Here is a 20,667-nt window from a genome sequence, read left to right as displayed (position 1 = left end):
TGTTTTTCACTCAATGAAAATTTGCATTCAGAGAGTCAGCAGAAACATGGCTTAAGCCTATTCAATAAAATAAGGTTAAAATCATATCCTGAATATTTAGGTAGTTTAGTTTCCTAATATTTATATCTAGAAATGCTGGGGTTTTTTTTTTTCTCTGAATAGATTATGGTCGTGTACTTTTTTGCTAACCTACTGCTATCTCAGTATTCTGTCAGTATGATTTCTATTGACCTGCTCTATTTCTGGTCTGCCAAAAATATTTTTTTCTTTAGGACCTAATCCCAACCACATATCACAATTGCAGGCTATCATAAAATACTTTTTCTGCCTTCTAGCTGCATTTGTGTTCAGCCATAGGTCAGATTGCACCAATAAAATAGTGGAGATTTTCTACATTTTTGTTTCTCACCAGCATCGAGTCAGTTCCTCTAGGAACTTTAGGCTGCTTTGGATCTGGGATAAGATACTGAGGTTCTGGACTTTTTTTTTTTAATGTGCTCCTCAAGAAAGAATGGAGGAAGAGAAGAAGATTGGAGAAGATGAAATAGCTAGAACAGAAAGATTTCCTGAGCTCATGGCATGATTCAAGAGATGCTGAGCCAGGAACTACAGTGGTGTATCTTGTTCCCTTGACTGACCAGTGCTTTTTGGAAAATGCTCCCTCTTTTTTCTCCTGTGTGATTAGCCTCATTTCTGCACATCCAAAATCTGAAGAGGCCTGGGTCTTGTAGCAGGATTAAACCATGTAGCAGAGCTGGAATGTGCACATGGAACTGCAGCTTTGCAAACACTTTTGGGTACCATGATTAGATGTGTGGGCTGCAGACTGCTTGGCTATTGGATAATATATAACCCCCCAATAGTTTCCTTAAAATGCAATGATTCAGATCAAGGCAAAGAAGAAGAGATTTGGACAAGCAATAAGAAGAATGTGGTTTGGTTTTTTTTTTTTAAAGGAAAAAGGAAGTTGAGAATGAATTTAAGGTAGAACAGAAAGATGGAACAAGTTTAGATTTATGTGCAGTGCTACACATTCATAGAGTGAACTCTTAGATTAAAAGCTGAAAGTAGAAGTTCTGCAGTGCAGTGAATTGTGTACTAAGAGATCTATAGCACAGTGTGGTTGTGAAACTAAAGCATCTCTGTGCTCTCATAAAGATTGTAATCAGCAGGACGAACTTGGACTTCCATTTTTATTTCATTGCAGTGCKATTCAGATGTTGGAATTTAAAAACAACTTTCTAATTTGAAGGTGACTGAATGATATTGTTTTCTGAATGGTAGAGTTGCTCTATTGTAGGTGGATCTGCAGCAAAACTTTACTCCTAAAAAAACCCKGTTATTTTCATGGCTCATCTTAAAGGAGTAAAATAATTTCCACTRTAACTTCAATTTTCTCAGTTTTAAGCTGGACAAGAGATTGGTTTATCCCCTACACCTGAATATTAGGCTGAGGTACCTGGGTTAGACTAGCCAAAAAAGGCTGCAAAATCTTTCCATGGTTCTGTTTTCCATCCTACAGGCAATACTGCTTACTCACCCTTGTAAAGTCATTTGAGGCTTTATATCTATCACAGTGGTGTAATTAGCATTAATTCTGACCAGAGAGGGAAGAAAAAGGCTTAGAATCACTACATTTAATTTTTTTTTTAAAAAATAATGGATTCTGACTTTATTTGCATAGCCAAGTGATTTATTTCTGTACACAATATCTGTCAGAGATCCCTGTATAATTTTGTTAAGTAATGACATCTGAAGACACTATGAATTATTGTTTTGATATATATGCAATGTTCAATGTTAAGCGATTTCATGAATAGAACTGAAATGAGACACAGATGATTCATTTACACATTTATTTACTATCCTGCTTATTCTATCAGACTGAAATGGAGAACAATGCATTTATTTTACAGACATTTGACATAAATTAAACAGATATTTTGATGTTGAACAATTGTACAGACTACAACATGCATATTAATATGTAGATTGGTGCAGAAGTACTTAGTTGATCAGCAAAATCTAGTATGACAAAAATAATAATCACATTTCCTTTTTTATGAAGTTAAAATGCAGCTGATATGGAGACATTGATACGAATACYACTAAATGTGAGAAGTTGTTAGTCTAATGAAATCAAATGGTTAGTTGAAAAAAAAGCTATTGTCAAATTTCTATCTACAGAAAGAAACTAAATCAAAATGTTTCTAACAAATACAATAATAATGAAAAAAACATGTTTGATGAAATTACCATTGCAAAATGCCCTATTATTCCCTTGCCCCACCCCCAAATACAAACAATGCATGAAGCAAAAGCAGCATATTCTCCCACAAAATGTCTGGGGCATTTTGTAAAGGCAGATGAATGAGATTAGACAAGACTTATCACATATGCTTTTATCTCCTAGTGACAGTACTTTTAAAGAAAGATACGTTATTAATAGAGCAATGTATGATGAAATGTTGCTAAATCTGTAAAACTGAACAATAGTGACATTGCTATCGCCCCAAGAGAACTTGAAAAAATACTGTTGTGCTTTTTTGTTTGCAGCATTCAGAGCATTCACAGAGGAATACAAAGTTCATTAAACTCCATAAAACTAATAATAGTCATGCTACTGTATCTATGAAACTAACACAGTAATAACATATAAACATGGATTAGTACACATTTAATTTGATATTTACAGTGATCTTAAAGCAATAGGTTATGTATTCAATGCTCAGCTTCTTTGTACACTAATTCCTCCATGTTTCAGTTTATCAGCATGGCTCCTTTGATTTTTGAAAGAGTTGTACAGGTAAAACTCTGCAGAACTCTCAAAATTTGGAGATATAAATCCAGAATTCTGCATCCTAGCAGAATTACCCTTGATTGTCCCCAACAGTAGGTTTCTTTAATTTTTTTAATGTATTTTGTAATGTGTTATGAACTGTTCCTTTTGCCTAACGCTATCATGTATTGCTCCATCCTTCAGTGTTAAATGGGCTTCAGAATTCTCACTGTGTTCTGCTTAAGGACTTCAAGAACGGGCGTAAGTGTTTTGTATTCTGAACCTCTGCAGAGAGATGCTATCTGAGCAAAATTTAGAGCAAAAATATCACTTTAAGCCTTATGTCCTCCACCTTGAAATCGCTAARAGAAGTGAGATAAAGGAACAGGCTTTGTTCCTTATGTTATTGTACAAGGTATGTCCCAGACATCAGAGCAACTAAGCACACAATCAAAACCCTACTAGTTCTTCCATTTAAATCAATTTCAGCTGGTGGTCCAAATAGGAAGATATCTAGACAGGGAAGATCAGCACAAAATACTCAGGCTGGGCTTCTGATCCTCCATGACTGCACAGCAATCTGCTTTTATTCACACCATGATAAAGTAAGAGTTACTGTTAAGCTACCTGCAATCTGTTTAATCATTCCACAGATTTTRGAGTGAGTCAGTCTAGTGCTGTCTGTACTGTCTTCATCACATGTGCATCAACTTTACAGTAAATTGACTGCAGAAATGTGCAATGTATAGTTTGGTCCATACTGCAAAATGCAACTATCCAAAGGTTATCGAGAATTTATTATTTAAATGTCATGTGGATTATCTTGGGGAATGCACTGGGACCAATTTAATCTTTGGCTACATATTGCTTTTTTTATGCAATACCACTGATGAAATGGCAAAATTTTTTTGAGTAAGGGATTTAGCCAAGACTACATGGACTGAAGACAGTAGCCATGGTAGAAACCTATGTCTACATTGGCAAGTTGTACAATACAAGCAGATTTGTTGAGGAAAACAATTTGTTTGTGCTGACAATTTACACTAGGTGTATTGGGGTACAATTTTGGGCTATCTCTCATCTTGTACCAGGGCCTGAATGCTGTGCCCTGGCTGCAGCACAACTGGTGCCCTCATGGAAGAAGTTTTCTGCTTCAGCTTCATCTAAAAGTAGTCCAATTTGCATAGTGCAGGATTGCTCAGTGGTGTGAACCAAAGCATGAGCAGTGGGGATAGTTGAGAGATTCATGTCAAGAGAGCTCTCCTGATTTCCTCTAAGATGCCACTGTAAACATAGCCACAGACTTCCAGTTTCACAAGTGAACATTACTTCTGCTGATGCCAAATATATATTTAAATACTCATTTGAATTAAAGAATTACCCTTAAATTACCATTAAAAATCAATGAAATTAATTACACAGACTGCTCATAGATTCATGGTTTATGCTGATCACAGGACTAGAGTCAATGTCTAAGATAATGACAGGTTCTGCTTGGTTGATAGGTATAATTACAATAGCCTTATCTTTTYATAGATTAAATATTATCTAATACCATGGGTTTTACCTACTTTTACATAAAGAGAGCAGTAATATTTGTATGTTACTTCCTTGTTCCACAGTGGTATTCATCGGGATCTGTGTTAAGTGTTGTAAAAGAAAATTAAATAGCAATCAATAATAACAGAGGGCTCTAAAGTATCACTGCTGTTTTGGAAGAAATCTCCATTTCACTAAAGGGTAATACTTCCTAAATATCATAACTCAACATTTTAAAAAAATACTGTTTGAACCTGCAACAAAATAAATAMAAAGACAAGTGCATTACCCTACCTGCAGATGTTCCACCGTGTATGATCACTGAACAAGAAACCATCCCACAACGCAAACAAAATTTTGTCTCTCATTTTTGCCTGCTGGCAAAATGAGTTAGGAGTTTGGCTCCCAGAACATCTGATCTGTTTTAGACAAAATTTCAGCTGAGTTTAAGCTGAGTGCCACTATTAAAACTAGACTGGACAAGAGACAAATATTCACACTTAGACCGATGGGTCTCTTAATAGCATTTACGAGTCAACTGCTTTCAAAGAGCTTCTYGCAAGAACACTGAAAGCCCTTGCAGGGAGGATGGGGACACCATGGGGACACTGGTGAATTCAGAGCACTTTGCAACTAGAAAACAGGAAGAAGTGACACTCAGTTCTTGTTCCTTGGTTCAAATGCAGCAGAGTTCATCTGGCCATTTGCACCACACTACTAGAGCACTTCCCTGACAAACAAGATATACTTGTCATCTTGTTGGGTGGGTTGCCTTCTGACTGCTCCCAAGAAAAAGACAAGCTTGATATTTGGAGGRCAGTGAGAAGAAATCCAAAGATCAATAAAGACAGCAACATATGGTATCTTATTTTTCAGGAAAGTCTTCTGAAAAACAATTACAGATCAGATRTTCATGTAGCAGGAGAGTGGGTAATAGCTTCACTGAACCTGTTGTTTCTGCATTAAAAATGATGATGGAGTAGGAAGGGAATTAAATCTTTTGCCACTGGCATTTTTACCTCATTTAGTGTGAACAAGGATTATTTTACATATGTTTTATYATATTTCTTTTTATATAGCACACTAAAACATGCCTTGGTTACTTACAGTTTTCTTCTGCCCTTCTTTCCCCTTTGTTCTATTTGCATTTCTTCCTCGATCTGTGCTCGATACTTTGAAAAAAAAGGCATATTTTTTGCATTTTTTTTGCTTCTAAAATATGTTTGCATGATCGAAATATTTATTTTCTATCCAAGTGATTCAAAAATTATTTGAATGAAGAAGCCAGTCAGTTAAGCCCTGAATATTTTTAGCAGTCTGACTGTATTTACAACAGGGTTTCAAAAAGACAACTGGCTTTTGTATTGAATTGGGTTCACAGATGAGKTTGAAGCAGCTAATTAAATAACTTGAAGGTAAACCTTGAAGGAAACAGAGGCTCAGTTAACATGCAGAGGAAGAGGTCTATTTTAAAAAACCTCATTGTTTTTCAAGGAATACATTGCCCGGTATTACCTATTAGGAAATGCTCCCAAAGCCAACTGTTCTTTTGATTGATAAATATTATAGGCAAAAAMCAACTGTCTGTACACACTTTGGGTTACATAATAGTGTGCTAAAAGGCTCTTCCTGTCCGTTGCTCTAGTATTACATTAGGTATCACCTCTCTAACATCACTAATGTTTGAATYTTGAGACCAATTGTGAAGTGAGGACACAGTGCATTAGATTGCTGCATTAGCACAGAGGCTTCTATGTTCTATACAATGTAGCATTAAAAGGCCTTTTGTGTTTTCATTTAAAAAAGTGTATTTTATATAAATTCGGTAGTGCAAAAACTTCCTACACCATGTTACATTCTTTACATTATACACTTCCCCTGTAAACAGCTTTCCTGTAGGAACTTCCTTTGCAGTTTGTGCGATATATTATTCCCCCCCTGCTCCTCCCCACCCAGATTTGGATTAATGTGACTTACTCAAAAACTCTTCTAATTACTCTGTGAACATTTTTAAATATGTGCATTTGGTTTCATCATTGAAAAGGAATTAAAACTTTGATTCAGGATTCTGTAGTTAGTAAAAAATATAAAAAATAGATTAATTGCAAAGCTATCTCCCTGAACATTCTTCATTTTCCAGTAATACAAGGAGTCAGACCCTTTTCACATGCAGAAAGGAGTCACTTCTTCCTAAGACTCCATAAGTTGCTTTGAAATTGCACAGCTGGCGTTAGAGACTGACTTCAGAACTCAGACACCTTCTCCCCTTACTGTGGCGAATGGGTAATAARTCCGAAATGGCTTCAAAGTTTTAGAAAACCAGAAAAATATACTTGCGTAATTTTGCATAATTTGCTGCATACCAGCTCATGATGAATCAAGCAATYCTGGCCTGCACTTCTTGCACATTCTGTGCTGGATAGAAAGCTAGATCCACTCCTGCAACTGTTCAARTAGATGTTTTAATCAGGAATCATGSAAGGTAGGTATTCAAAAGTGGATCCTGTGTATGCAGTCAAGACTGGAAAAGCATGTCTTAACCTGTGCTTCTGGAAACAGTTTTCAGCATAGTCAAAAGTAGATAACAAAATTATACCAAAAGCACTTCTAAAGCTTAATCATTTTCCTTCCAGTATTTCAAAAAAATAAAGCATCTRTTAATAAAGTAAATTGCATTTCTTTTGCTTTCAAAATAAATGTGCTTCTCTGAAAACATTTAAAATACAGCAGCAAGTAAGGGCCCGGTCTTTCATCTGATTGGTATAGTTAAWGCTCCTGTTGATTTTCATCAAGAGGGAGACCATCATCCTTCTCATTTGTATTTCAGTCAGTCCCTTTTTCCACCAGACTCCCATTGGTTTCAGGGGAAATTCATCTGCACAAGGACTGAGGCCTTGACTTTATCCCWTTTGAGTTTTTAGTGATTTTAATAGGGCAGGATCAGGTTTGCATACAGTTTAGCTTGGGAGAGCTTAAGGAATCAAATCTCTGTTCCTGCACTATGTTCCCTATGGCTGGACTCCTCTCTTCCCATCAAGTGGCACAAATCTAAGGGGGTTTTCCAAAGYGTGAGGGTCACCTGGGAGAAAAAGCACACAGAAGGAACATGACACAGACCTCAGTCTCGCCAGAACAACATCTTTGTTTAAATGGGAATTTTCTGTGGATCCAGAGAATGGGACCAGGTCCCATTTGGTCTTAATTTGGACTTCATTARTTCACTAGGATGTAAAGGCAGATTGAACAGGCCCATGTGATTTCATAAAACTGCACATAGAAAATACAAATCAACACTTCAGGCATATAAAAATTGACTGGCATTTAGTTTTAGTCACTGAAAATATCTAGAAACTGAAAAATAAATGTAGAAGATTAATGACTATAAAATATTAAAGAGCTAAGTTTTGGGACAGTGAGAGACAACATGATCAAAAAGTGTTACGCAGATAACCATATAAATACACAAAACTGAATGCAGCAACAAGTTGAAATGAATTGCAATTAAAGACAAAAAAAATAGTTTTTATTTTGAGAATTAATGACCAGACATTGTTTGAAAAATTATATTCTCAGTTATTCAGATGACTGAAGAGAGACCTCAATATTATTTTGTTATAAAAATAATAAAACTTATGGAAACATAAAATTAAAATATTAAAAAAAACCCCAAACAATGAAATGATTGTGTTTTGGTTATTGTTTGGCCTAGCTMCCAGGATCAATAATTTGGGGCTCTTCAAACTTGTCTCTTTCCCATGAGCCAGGCTTGAGTGAGGTCTGTGGCATCAGCTCAGCCACTTCAAGCAAAGGGCAATGTTGCAATAATAATGCTTGTTCCTTTTCACTAAATGCATTAGGTATCTTGTTATTTAAATGACAGGAAAAGACAGGAGTAAAATTAACAGAGGTGCCCTATGGTAAGTAGAAGCCTGCTGTTCCAAACCATGCATTGGTTGGTCTAATGTACTTTTGAGTCTCTCTTAAAAAAAAAAAAAGGAATATTTTGTAGGACGTGCCTGTGTAACTGCATATATTTCCTTATGATTAGAGTTCATGAATTGAAAAAAACTTCTTATGATTTAGGGAATTATAGAAATTTATAAGCTTTAAAAAAGTATATAGCATAAGATGCCATGGATGCTGGATGAAATAAAAAATAGCTTTTTTGAGACAGTGGTTAGATGGGTGGTTTGTAATGAAAGCTTTGGTTCAGCATCTTTCTTTTACAAAGCTGGAGAAATCAGAGAAATGAAAGCTGCTTTGGCAGTTGTCAGTGGAATGATATTTTCCTTTATTTAAGTATAGTGGAAAGCCTAKACTCCATTTCAGAACAGCTATGGAAGGATGGGTTGAGGCAAGGTTGGTGAATCAAGTGATACCTTCTGTCAGTCCAAAGAATTGAACTGAAAAACACAGACAAGCTTTGGGCAATGGAAGACCTGAGGCAAATCACATGTACTTGAAGCCTTTTTTTTTCTCTGGCTGTATGATTTATGATAACAGAAGGTACCACTTTCCCCTAYAAACCTTGCCTCTTACGTCCTTTCACCACAACAGCTTCAACAACATTGCCATTGCTGACGAATGAGCACTGCATGGAGAACAAAAGGTAAGAGAACAAAAATCACATAGAAGCAAATAGCATTAAGTAAAAGGAAAAATGTGAATGTGGGAAATATTTTTTTAATACGAAGTAATATTCTAACAGGTTGAAAACTTTTGGATAGATCTGAATAGCCATTTGGCACTATTTATTGCAACAGAAAGAACTATGATTTTTTAAATTTGAAAATGGAACTTTTTTTTCTCAGTTATGAAATGTTGGCAGTTTTCTATAAAAATATCAAATGCTTCAAGTTCTGGTCATTAAATCTTTGCTTTTCCTCACAGGATCATTAATTAAACTGACAAATGCAATAACTGAAGTTATGCAAATAAAAAAAAACCATCATGATTTACAGCACAGATAAACTAAAATTCYGAAGTCCTTAATTAACAGATATACTCATGAGCTTTTTAACAGAAAGCAAGATACGTGAGATGCTTTAAGTAGAAGTTGCAATTTTGCAACATAAGTCTGTACAAAACCTCCAGGCAGCACGCTGTGAAGGAAGTATCTGTGTCCCAGGAAATGCTTTTTCCATAAATCCTTGTTAACAGTAGCTTTCCCCCCAACCCCGGACTATTTACAAATATATGCATTTTGCAAGCTCAAAGCACCTTGTTTCACATCTTTATGAGTGCATGCATTGACATTTCATCCTTTCATGTGCAAATTCTAAAATTCATTGTAACTGAGGAAAAAAAAAGTTAAAAGAGTTCAAAACCTGTCTATAATCATAAGTGAAAGGATCAAAAATGTCAGATGTTGCAGAACACTTGCTCCTAACAGAGCTCTCTTTATTGTATTCACCGTTCTTGAGTCATTTTTTTCCTGTTTTTTTTTGTTTGTTACAAAAAGCAGTCTTTTTTTTTTTTTTAATTAAACAGTATTTAAACTAAACAACTCTTCATGCCATGCAAAAATAACATTTTATGCACTTTTGTTGAGGCTTTCCATGTTTTAGTTCATAGGCATTACTAACTGTGTTTTAAGAAAAAGTATTTTTATTGCTTCTGTAACTAGTCACATGCTAGTTTCACGTGTGGGACAATAAGCAGTTTCTCCTGGACTTGAATGAATTTCTGGAGCAAATAAATGGTTTTCCATTTTGTGAGCTTCTTGGTTACTGTCTGGCTTTACCTCACCCACAGCATGGTAAATGTCTTGAGTACAGTTGTGGCTCATGCTTTTGGGTGAAGAGCTGACCTGTGCCTCCCCTGTTAAATTGTTGCCATCACTGTGTTTATCCCCACAGCAATTTGTCTTGATATCCTGTTTTTTCTCATGTTTCATACCATGTAGCTCCATAAACTCTTCTTCTTCTCCAGTGTCTATTTCAGTGAAGCTCCTCCTCTCTTTTGAAGGGAAAGTGAAAATCTTTTGTTTGGGAAAGAGAGGGGATGATCTTTTAAGAGGTCCCTGACCAAGTGCAGATGCGTCAGCACCAAGCACAGGTCGTTCACCCTGGGGGGAATTTTCTTCTAGGAGAATRGTGCTGATGTGCTGAGGGGTGGCCTGCATGAAATCTATTCCTGCTGTCACTGGCAGTGGCCTTGCGGTGCTCGGTGGAGTTTGTGGAGCACCACCTCTATTGTCTTTAAAATTAACTTTAAGTGATCTAGATTTTAATGGGTTGCTACCTTTCAGGGAGCTTTTGGGGCTTTCCATGGCAGTGTCAAAATGAAAATGGCCATGTGAAACAGTTTGGGACCCACTGCCRTCACTGATACCAGCTCTGTTGATTGGATTATAGTCAAAGGTGACATCAGTTGGAGAAAATCCTCTGTCTTTTGCAAATGGTATAAACTGAGAACTTCTTGCTCTTTGGTTTTCTTCCAGATTAACAGCATCAGTTGGAAATCTCATGTGCAAGTGAGAGCCAGGAAACAGAGAGAGAGGAGACCTCTCTGTTTCKGTGAAGTCAGTTGCACAACTGGCAAAGCTGTCGATACTGGATGTGCTCCTCATGTCCATTATGACGTCTGCAGGCCCAGCTGGCAACGGATCTCTCTGCCCTACAACTTCTTCCATTTCTATTTCTTCTTCATACGTGGGTGGCTTTGCTGACTGGTCTTGGTAACCAGCGTTAAGATTAGGCTGAGACTGAGTTTTAGTGATTTCGTTATACAGCATCTCCAGTTTTTGGGCACTGAGATGCTGTGGGCTGGAGGATGCAGCAGCATTGTTTAATTGCTCGTGGGAGTCTTGTTGACTAACTTCTTGGTACTTGTTTTCATAAGATTTGTTTGAGCTTGTTTCAGACATCGTCCTTCTGGCCCATTTCCACCGGCTTGGGGACAGGTGGCTGTCATCAGGTGTCTCCTTTGGATTGAATTGTTCTCCGAGCTTTCCTGAATCTACTGCTACATCTATCATTTCCATGCTGCGGGCAAAGGCATCTTTCAGGTTCATGGAGACWATGCTGCCGTTTCTCTTAGCTCGCTCAAGTGCTTCTCTCCTCTTAATTGCCTTCTCCTGTCTTTTCTGCTCCTTATAAAACTCAGAGAAATTGTTCACAATGATTGGTATGGGCAGGGCTATGACCAGCACTCCAGCGATACAGCAAAGTCCTCCAACGATTTTACCTAACAAGGTCTTAGGATAAATGTCACCATATCCTACAGTAGTCATAGTGATCGTTGCCCACCAGAATGACGCAGGAATACTTGTAAATTTTGTAGCATCCTCATCCTTTTCAGCAAAGAATACAAGACTTGAAAATATCATTATTCCCATGGCTAAAAATAATATCAACAAGCCCAATTCATTGTAACTCCGCCTGAGYGTGAAGCCTAAAGACTGAAGGCCTGTCGAATGTCTGGCGAGCTTAAGAATCCTTAGGATCCTCATAATTCGAAATATCTGGACCACGCGTCTGACGTTCTGGAACTGCAGGACACTTTTGTTGGACTCTGTGAGGAAGATGGTGACRTAGTAYGGCAAGATAGCCAGCAAGTCAATGACATTTAACGGGCCTTTGAAGAACTTCCACTTATTTGGTGAGGACAGAAAACGCAAAAGATACTCCATGGTAAACCAAGCAATRCACACAGCTTCAACGTGTGCTAGCTGAGGGTTGTCATTTGGCTGCCCAAATTCATCTATTTCTTGAAGCTCTGGCAGTGTGTTAAGAGACAAAGCGATAGTGGACAGTACGATGAACAGAATGGACACAATGGCCAAAATCTGTAAAATAAAATAAACAATGTTTTGGTTAGACTGATACAAATGTACTTGTCAGGGTTTGAGTAAATCCTTTCAAATGTACATGTGTCAAATAAACACAGAATGGCAGAAGGTGTTTTGGCTGCTGCACTCATTATTGTTTCATTATTTTGAATTTTGCACAGAGAGAAAACATTACACTCATCTTAGACATGGTCAAAACCTGATTGCTTTACTGTCTGCAGTAAGCCAATTCATTTCAGAAAGCAAGCCACAACTGGTCTTACCATTTTAAAATTACAATAGGAGGTGATATTTATTATTGCAAGTCTCTGAGTGAAGGATATATAGTTCCTGCCAATGTGCAGAACATGATAAATTTTCTGCATTAATTGTAATTATGTAAAACTTTACGTGGTGTGGAGAATTGATTGGGGAATACCATGTGTAAGATGGTAATTCAGTACTACACAGTGCACATTTTCCTAGACAAACATAAATTTATAAGCTGAAAGTCAAAGGTGAGGAGAAAAAACAGGAAACATTGATCAGGAGACTAGTCCTGCTGAATTGTCATGTCTAGACAAATTTTAAATGCTACAAGAATTGAAGGTATTGGTCCTGAATTAGGGTGAGAGCAAGATGTTAGAAAGTAAGTAGCATGAAGGTGAATCGAGTTTCTCGTAACTATTAAAATGTGTAAGTAGACAATGGCTTCCAAKAAATAAAGCTTTGCTTTCTGTCTAAGGAGATAAGTTTTATAATATATTTTGTCACTCATTTTCGTAGAATCATAGRATCACAGGATCATAGAATCACAGAATCACAGAACCAAAGAAACATTAAGGTTGAAAGAGATCTCTAAGACCAAAAAGTCCAATATTTGACTGAACACCACCAGGCCAACTAAACTATAGCACTAAGTGCCACATCAGTTGTTTCTTGAACGCTGGCCATTACCAGAAAGTTTAGTTATTTRCATTCTAAGTAATACGAGCAGCTTTGAGACAGAGTCCAAAGTGTTGATGTGATACAAAAAATTGTAAAAAATACATTGTTTTGGTTGGAAGTCCTAATTAAATACAGATTTTTATTAGAAATATTAAAATAACTTGTCTKCTGTTTTAAAGCTCAGTTTAAGCTCATTCATAAAAGCATTTACTTTCATTTCTCAGAAATGGTGCTGTTCAATCTATTTGGTGATGTTCCACTAAGTCTGACGAAACTGCTGGAGCACCCAAGAAGAGTGAAATGCAGGTAAGAAGAATGCAAGTGTGAGGGTGAGGGATTTATGCAGAGAGACTGGTCACAGTGGTGATAACGGCTCCAGAGATAGAAAGGCCACCTCACTGTAGCTTTGAGAAAAGTAGCAGTAAACGTGTTTCATCTCTAGGTTAACAGCTCTGTAAGAACAAACTGAAATTACTCATGGTGTGAAGTGTGTATTTGGCATCATGTTGTACTTAGGTGCTATCTTTGGGCTTTTTTCTACTACTAAAAGTGCAGAATGAGTATCATATTCTAAAGTATTGGAATGTATTTATTTGTATTTTTTCTCTACCAGTGCTGCTTCTGGTTTTTTTTTTTTGTTTTTTTGGGGGTTTTTTTTTTTGTTTTGTTTTTTGTTTTTTAAGTATATTTATTGGAGAAATAAGATCTATTCATTTCTCCTGCCAACTGAGTTGTGGACCATCTGTCTTTGCCCTTCATACAGCCCATTCAGAAGATATCCTTASGTTAATTTATCCTATTTAGGTGGGCTAAAAACTTCTTAAACTAAAATCTTCTGCTACCAACATCAGCAAAAGAAGCCAATCTTAGTAAAGAGTGAGGGCAATTATAGTACATATGTAGGCAGGGCTGATTAATGAAATTTGTAGCTAGGATTGAGGCAGACAAAAGGCAAGACTGTAAGAGAGCAATAACTACCTTTCAAACTGTGAAAGTTGCCTGTATCAGATTTCACTGTAATAAAGTTGGAAGCTTAAATAAGGTGTTCTAGGTTATCCACTTCACCTAAACAACTGTGAAACAGCTAATGCAGGCTTGAGCTCTCTGAAGTACTCAATAACATAATTATACTTTCAGAATTTACAGAACAAATGAGCAAGGCACAGGTCTCAATTGTTGAGCTTGCAATTTTCTCTCAAACTCATTGGGGCCAGAATCAGAATTTAAATAACAGGATTGGAAAAAGCCATGTAATACCAGGATCCAATTACTTGACATGCATTTTTCTTAGGAAAAAAAACAAACAAAAAAACCTGTAAGAATGTATCTGCCCAACTGTTGTCAAACTGATTTTAATTAGGAAACACTGGCATTTCAGTCTTTCATTTATGTCTAAATGTTCACCARCATACAAAAGATCCTTGAAAAGAGGTGAGTCAGTGAATAGCACCCCCTCTTACACCATGTGACGTTTCTAAAAACCATGCATTTTATAGATCTTGGRCACAAAACTTTCCTGTTCAGAGTTGCCACCCAGGGTGTTTTATTRAAAACAAGCATCTATCTATTTGTTCCAGCCACTCATTCATATGCTGGAAACACACAAGCCTGAACTCTGCCAGCTTTTTAAATAAAATATACAGTACAGCAAGCCTGGAATTGTTAATGTTTTATTCATATAATCTATAAGCATGTGTCTGTTCTCAGTGAAAAAAATTTACAGCAAAGTAAAGTAGTTTGGTTTCTTCYAATGTGAGAATCTCAAGCTTTTATTTGTTTGGGACTTTGTTGTGTAATTAAAGCGGTGCATCATTCCACACACAGTATGTTTTAATTATTGCAATTGATTAGATTTCACAACTCATTAGGCAAAAAAATGCCAGGGGAGAACTCAGAAGAGCAAGAGGAAACATGAGAAAAAGATGAAGAAAAGAACTCCCTATTCAGAGTCTACATAAAGAACACTTTCAGATAGTACAATGCTCGTAAATTCTCATAGAACAGTTGAAAATGGTATTAACAGAAGCAAAGAGTTTATAAAAAAGACCTGTAGCAATCTTCCAGGCTGGCTATGCCAGTACAGAAGAGTAAAAGAAACCAGCACTGACTGAATCTTTCCCAGCAGAACTTCCTGTTTSTTATGTATAAAAAATACGTAATCAACAGGAAACTGTATTCGGGACTGAAATGCCTGAAAAACTATCCTGGACTGAAATGCCTGGAAAGCTTCTGTGCTTCAAGTAATTAATCTATGACCACAGTTCTTGACATAATACTTTAACCTGCATTTCAGAATATAAACAGTACTCTGTTAAATGACAGATTATGGCATGTTATGTCATTTAGCACATAAAAATCCAGATCCTCTTAAACTTCAAAAGTATTTCCTTATAAATGGCAATTTTTTTCTAAAAGAGTGGACAGATTTAAATTTGTTTCTTAGGGGCTGGGTATGAGGCATTTTAATCTGTTGATGATACAATGAGTAGTGAAACACTCCTTGAGTTAATGATGCAGTGTTAACAGCTTCCCCCAGACGCTGTTGTTTCTAATTCTTGGGGGGCAAGGACTGCTAGTAATCTCCTGAAAATGTAATTGTTTTCCAATATTAAATGGCCACTAAAAATTGTTCTTTTTTCCTGTGCACCCATCTCATTGTTTGTTACTGCCAGCAGCGTGAGGAATTCTGCACAAAACAGGCATGGAACTGAGGCAGAAAATAAAGGTGTGATGGAATAGCCTTCAAATTTCTCCTTGCTATTCTGCAACATATGATTTGTAAATTTTATGATATGTGAAAAAGATTCGGGCAGGATTGACATGCCAGTGTAATTTCTGTACACAGCAGAGAAAAAGTATGCATCAGGTTCACACTAAAATACAACTGCTGAAGGGAAGTTCAACTGAACTTCTACCCTACTGGTCAGCCAGTCCAAGATGTTTSATTAATGTAGGTTTCAATCTGGAATCAGATGAGACTTTATTAGTAATGGTGTTTCCTTAATATTTTTTTTTTTKTTTTTTTAACCAGGGTGGGATCTAGTGGAGAATCTGGACTACTTAACTAATAGACAGCAACATAGTCTCATACTTTTCAAACTTCTAGCCTCCACAGACACTAAAAATTATTAGGCATATTCTCTTCCTGCATTTAAATGCCTGATATTGTCTTCACATAAAGTTCCCTGACCGTATCTTTAGCTCTGCCTTCAGAGAACCTCAGAAAAAACTGCTGTTTTGCAGCTTTTGAAAGGCTTCTGGAGAACTGTATCAACAGAATCAGAAGTATCTGCTCTTGGGAAAGAAGTGTCTTGATCTAGATTTGAGCAGATAGATAGCTGGAGTTGGTCTGAGTTTTTCAGATCAACCTGAGAGCTGCCAAGAGCTGTAGCCTGCAGCCCGTGCTGGATCTTGCATGGMAGAGTCCTTAGCACAGAACTCCCAGCTCCAGCCAGACATTCCACACCCTCACAGCCACACTGGCAGGAACACAAGGTCACATCATGGACATTTCCATTTCTCTGAGGGAGTAAGCCCCTGAAAGTGGAAGACATATTGAGAGACTTGATCASAAGTTTATAGAAATTAGTTTACATCACCAACATTCTTTACTGTCAGGTGTCTTCAGGTGCTTGGTCAGGAGACATGAAAAAGGAGACAAATAGAAACAAATCCTACTAGGATTTGCTCCAAAGTGGAACACAATGGAGTTATGGCAAGCCTKAATCATGCCAATTCTAACCAATCTCAAAAGTCCTGCAACAGTGAAAATTATCAAAGATAAGTTTGCAAATGCTTCTTGTCTTAATTGGCAGAAAAAATAATTTCCAGTTACTAAAAGAGTTTCATTTTTGAAAAAGAAGAGACAGGAATAATTTAACAGAAAAACACAAATTTAGTGCAGCTTACAGCTCTGTCACAGCTGCCCTTTCAGGAGCATATCTGATAATAACTGACAGCATGTGCAATCACTGAACAGCTTCCTCTCTGCTGCTCTTGATCTCCTTCCTTGATGACATTATTTAGAATTCTGACCTTTCATTTCCCCCTTTTCCTAGATTAGTATTATTCTTAATATTTTTAAGGACTTGATTTGAATGTTCTTTATTACTCTTTCGGGGATATTCATTAAGTCTCACATTAACCACAAATATGAAGGTTAAACTCCCAGTGTTGCATTTAGCTAGTGTCTAAGTGATGCAKAGTCTTTTCTTTTTGTCTCTTTGAACTGGGATAACTTTCACTTTAAAACTTTAGTTTAGAAATACTAATTTAGGAGGTTTTCCATAAAGATTTCATGACTAGCTCCATAAACATCCCTATCATATTTTTAGATATGAGTGTTGTCTACTAGTTCATTAGTAGATGAAAAAGCTCCAGTTCAGCATGATGGACAAGTTCCCATGGAGACAGTGACCTCAAGGGCCTCCAGATGTTTATTCACAGTTCTATGAAGTTCAGGGATGACTTTAGCAAGGATATGCTGTCCTATCAAGATCACCCAGACTGGGAGCCAACACGTGGGACCACCTTTGCTTCTGTAATGTAGTGTCCTTCAAGTCTCTGTCCAAGGAGGTTCAAGGCAGGGCAGGTAGGAGTTTGCTGCCCACCAATCCCAGTATGCATGGCAGACTAGTGATGGTAACATCAGCAGGATTGTAATGATGGTAATTCTAGGGGAAGGGGTGATAACAGGTAGTTAAAGCTGAGATTTTGCCACTAGGTAACTCAAACTTCTTCCAAGCACAGCTGTAGTCAAGCAAGGTATTTTGAAACTGGCTAAGGTAGGTTTGCCTGACCTGAGAAACTGCTTCTATCTAGGCAAAACCTTCACTTCAGAAATTCAATCATAAAGCCTTTCTCTGTAGCTGATTTGCTTCCTGCTTGAGAGCACTGCATAAATTCTTTTTTTTTTCACAAAGCCTTTCTACTGCTTTGTGCTGACCTTCCCATTCCATAGACAAATATTTGCCTTAGAAGATCTAGTATCTCAGAGGGAATAAATCTACCAAGGAAAGGATCCTTTGTTCTTTTAGATTAGCAAGTATCTTTCTGGTTTAAAGTAACAGCAATAAAATGCATCTCTCCTGCATTCTGTTACAGGTAAATCAGTATTTTTTGTATTTATGATATTAGGATAACAGTAACAGAATACCCTCCTCCTTCATTCTGGGGCGAGCTGACTGTGTTTACTTCATGACTTGATTATTGCTTTAGGTTCACCTAAAATCACCTAGAAATTCAGCATAAGAATTTAGTAAGAATAGTAAGAATTTAATAAGAATTATAGGTGAATATTGAGGTGGTTTGGCAACCCTTAGTGGGTAATACGGCAAATGAGGACCCKGGGAATGGACTGAATTTCTGTGAATCTGAGCACAGGAACCATTAAAGCCTCCTAGAACACTAGGGGCACATTAGCTACATAGTAGAAAAACAAGTACAACAACACTGAAAACATTTGCAGGATGTATTTCCTAAATATTGCAACCAAAAAGGGATCTTGGAGACCAGAGAAATTGCAATATGCACGAGTAATAGGCAATGGATTGCAAATGTGCCTATCAGCTTGATCTTTAGCAGAGCCCTGAAGAAACCTGCTGCCATTCATTACAGACAAGAGCTGAGGCCAATATTGGGGACATCTGTTAGAATGGCAAAGATGGGAGACCTTAAATAGTCACAGATGAAGACAGACTTCATAGTTTGGAAAGAGACAYATGCATTCAATTCAGCATCAGTGGCGACAGCCTTGAACACTGAATCAGCACAGAGCTAATGAGAATTATTTTTTTTAAACAGATTAAGATCCATATCAAGTCAGCTCTAATATATTTTTGCTGTTGTTGAACAGCAAAAAGCTATTTCAGCTGGAGACATGAAATCAATTATTTCATGATAAATAGCAAACTGTCCCCTAGGAATTAATGTAGAAGAAATGGCAGATCCAGAGTGAATGTAGGTGAATGGCTTTGTTTTTTTTTCACTAGGAATTGGATAAGCCTATGAATTTGACTGTCATATTATTGACAGAAATGGAGCTAGTACCTGCTTGAAAATATAGTGTGGCTAGTTTAATCAATTAAATAATTTAATGTAAGATAGTTTATAGTGAAAATAAAAAGTGTATCTTGCTAATGCTTTCTTTGTTCTATAACAATGCAAGGGATTTAACTCCCCCTCACAGATGATCACAAAAAATTAACTTGAATAGTCATGTTAAAGGTTTTAGTTATATAYATAGCTTTTTGACCTCCTAAGTATTATTTCTAAATGGAAAAAATTGGGCATTTTTGCAAGAAGAGTCACCTGCATTTATCAAAAATGAATGAGATGTCTTTATAAAAGTCCGTGCCTGTCCTCATTCAGAAGTTTTGTAAGCCTTTGGCATATTTCTTATATTTAGGCTGTGTTTGTTAGTAGCTGTCTAATTTTTGGGCATTGAAAGCTGAGTATTATTAAAATATTGTAAAAAGAACTCTTTAATATTTATTTATCTTTATATTTATATTTATCTTTTATTGTATTTATTTTATTTTATTTATTTATTGTATTGTATTTATTTTATTTTATTTATTTTATCTTTTATTTATTATCTTTTTATTGTAAAAAGAACTCTTTGTATACTCCTTAAAATTTGCAATGAAGTCATGACAAAAAGGCTTGCAGGTCCCAACCCTTTTGCACAGCAGAACATTTGCACGATCTGTTCTGTGCTACTTCCACGCACAAAAACATTGGCTTCATTGGAGGAATTTCATTAAAAAAAATCAGAAAAAACTCACAACAAAACAGCCTCCAGACCCAAACGGAGAGGTGGTCTCCAGCAGCAGCTGGGGAGTGTCGGAGCCCGAGGGAGCGGGGCGGGTCGCGTCCGGCGGGCGGGAGCTGTCCCCAGCCCGGTGCTGAACSCGGCCCGCGGCAAAGACGATCGTGGAGCACCCACACTCTCTGTAAATCCTTTTATTCTGCCGCGCTACTTACATAAAGGTATGCAAAGTATACAGTCTAAAAAGATAAGTCTGGAAAAATAAAGATAGCTAGGGCATAATATTTGTTTCTTGGAAAAAACACCTTTACAGGAGGCACAAATCTCTCCAAGAGGTGAGATAWTTCTTTTTGCAGCTTGCCGTTTAGTAAGTTGTTCCTAACAACCAGCAAATCACGGTGGAGATGAACAAGCAGGAGTAATGAAAAATCAAACCCCAATTGTTTAGCCCTAAGGTGTTTTAGCATAGACTGTTGAATGGATTTAACGGGGGAAATCAGAACACCTGATATACAGACTTATTCTGATGCTACCTATTTTGATATTAACATTCAACTTAAAGAAGAAAGCTGGATGTAACTGATTTTTAAAAAGGGGAAACTGGAAATTAAATTTCTTCGTTCTTGCTGTTTCTATTTGCCATTGAGTTTTAATGGAATTTGCTTACACCTGGGACCTCAGGTTATTAACTGGGACTGTACACTTGAGTCTAATTTGCTGACAAACATATTAAGAACTTTGTTCMAACTATTCTCATTCTATCATCTTCTTACCATTGGCTAAGACTCTTTTTAGTCACATAATACAATGAGTAGGGATGGCCTTCCTGAAGGCAGATGTTACCTATCAGATACWCAGACT

General features: G+C 36.9%; 1 protein-coding gene across 1 annotated transcript in view; it reads right to left on the bottom strand.

The window, feature by feature from the left end:
• Positions 1 to 1,779: 1,779 nt before the first annotated feature.
• Positions 1,780 to 20,667, bottom strand: part of KCNB2 (potassium voltage-gated channel subfamily B member 2) — a 185,035-nt gene continuing 166,147 nt past the window's right edge. The window contains exon 3 of the mRNA XM_057363931.1: positions 1,780 to 12,107. Coding sequence (XP_057219914.1) covers positions 9,945 to 12,107 — 2,163 coding nt within the window. The 3' untranslated portion in view covers positions 1,780 to 9,944. The remainder of the gene's footprint in view (positions 12,108 to 20,667) is intronic.

Source organism: Malurus melanocephalus, unplaced genomic scaffold, assembly GCF_030028575.1.
Source record: "Malurus melanocephalus ecotype Western Australia unplaced genomic scaffold, MMel_1.1 scaffold_32, whole genome shotgun sequence".
Lineage (NCBI taxonomy): Eukaryota > Metazoa > Chordata > Aves > Passeriformes > Maluridae > Malurus > Malurus melanocephalus.
Note: the sequence above shows the minus strand (reverse complement) of the source record. Positions and strands in the feature narration are given on the sequence as shown.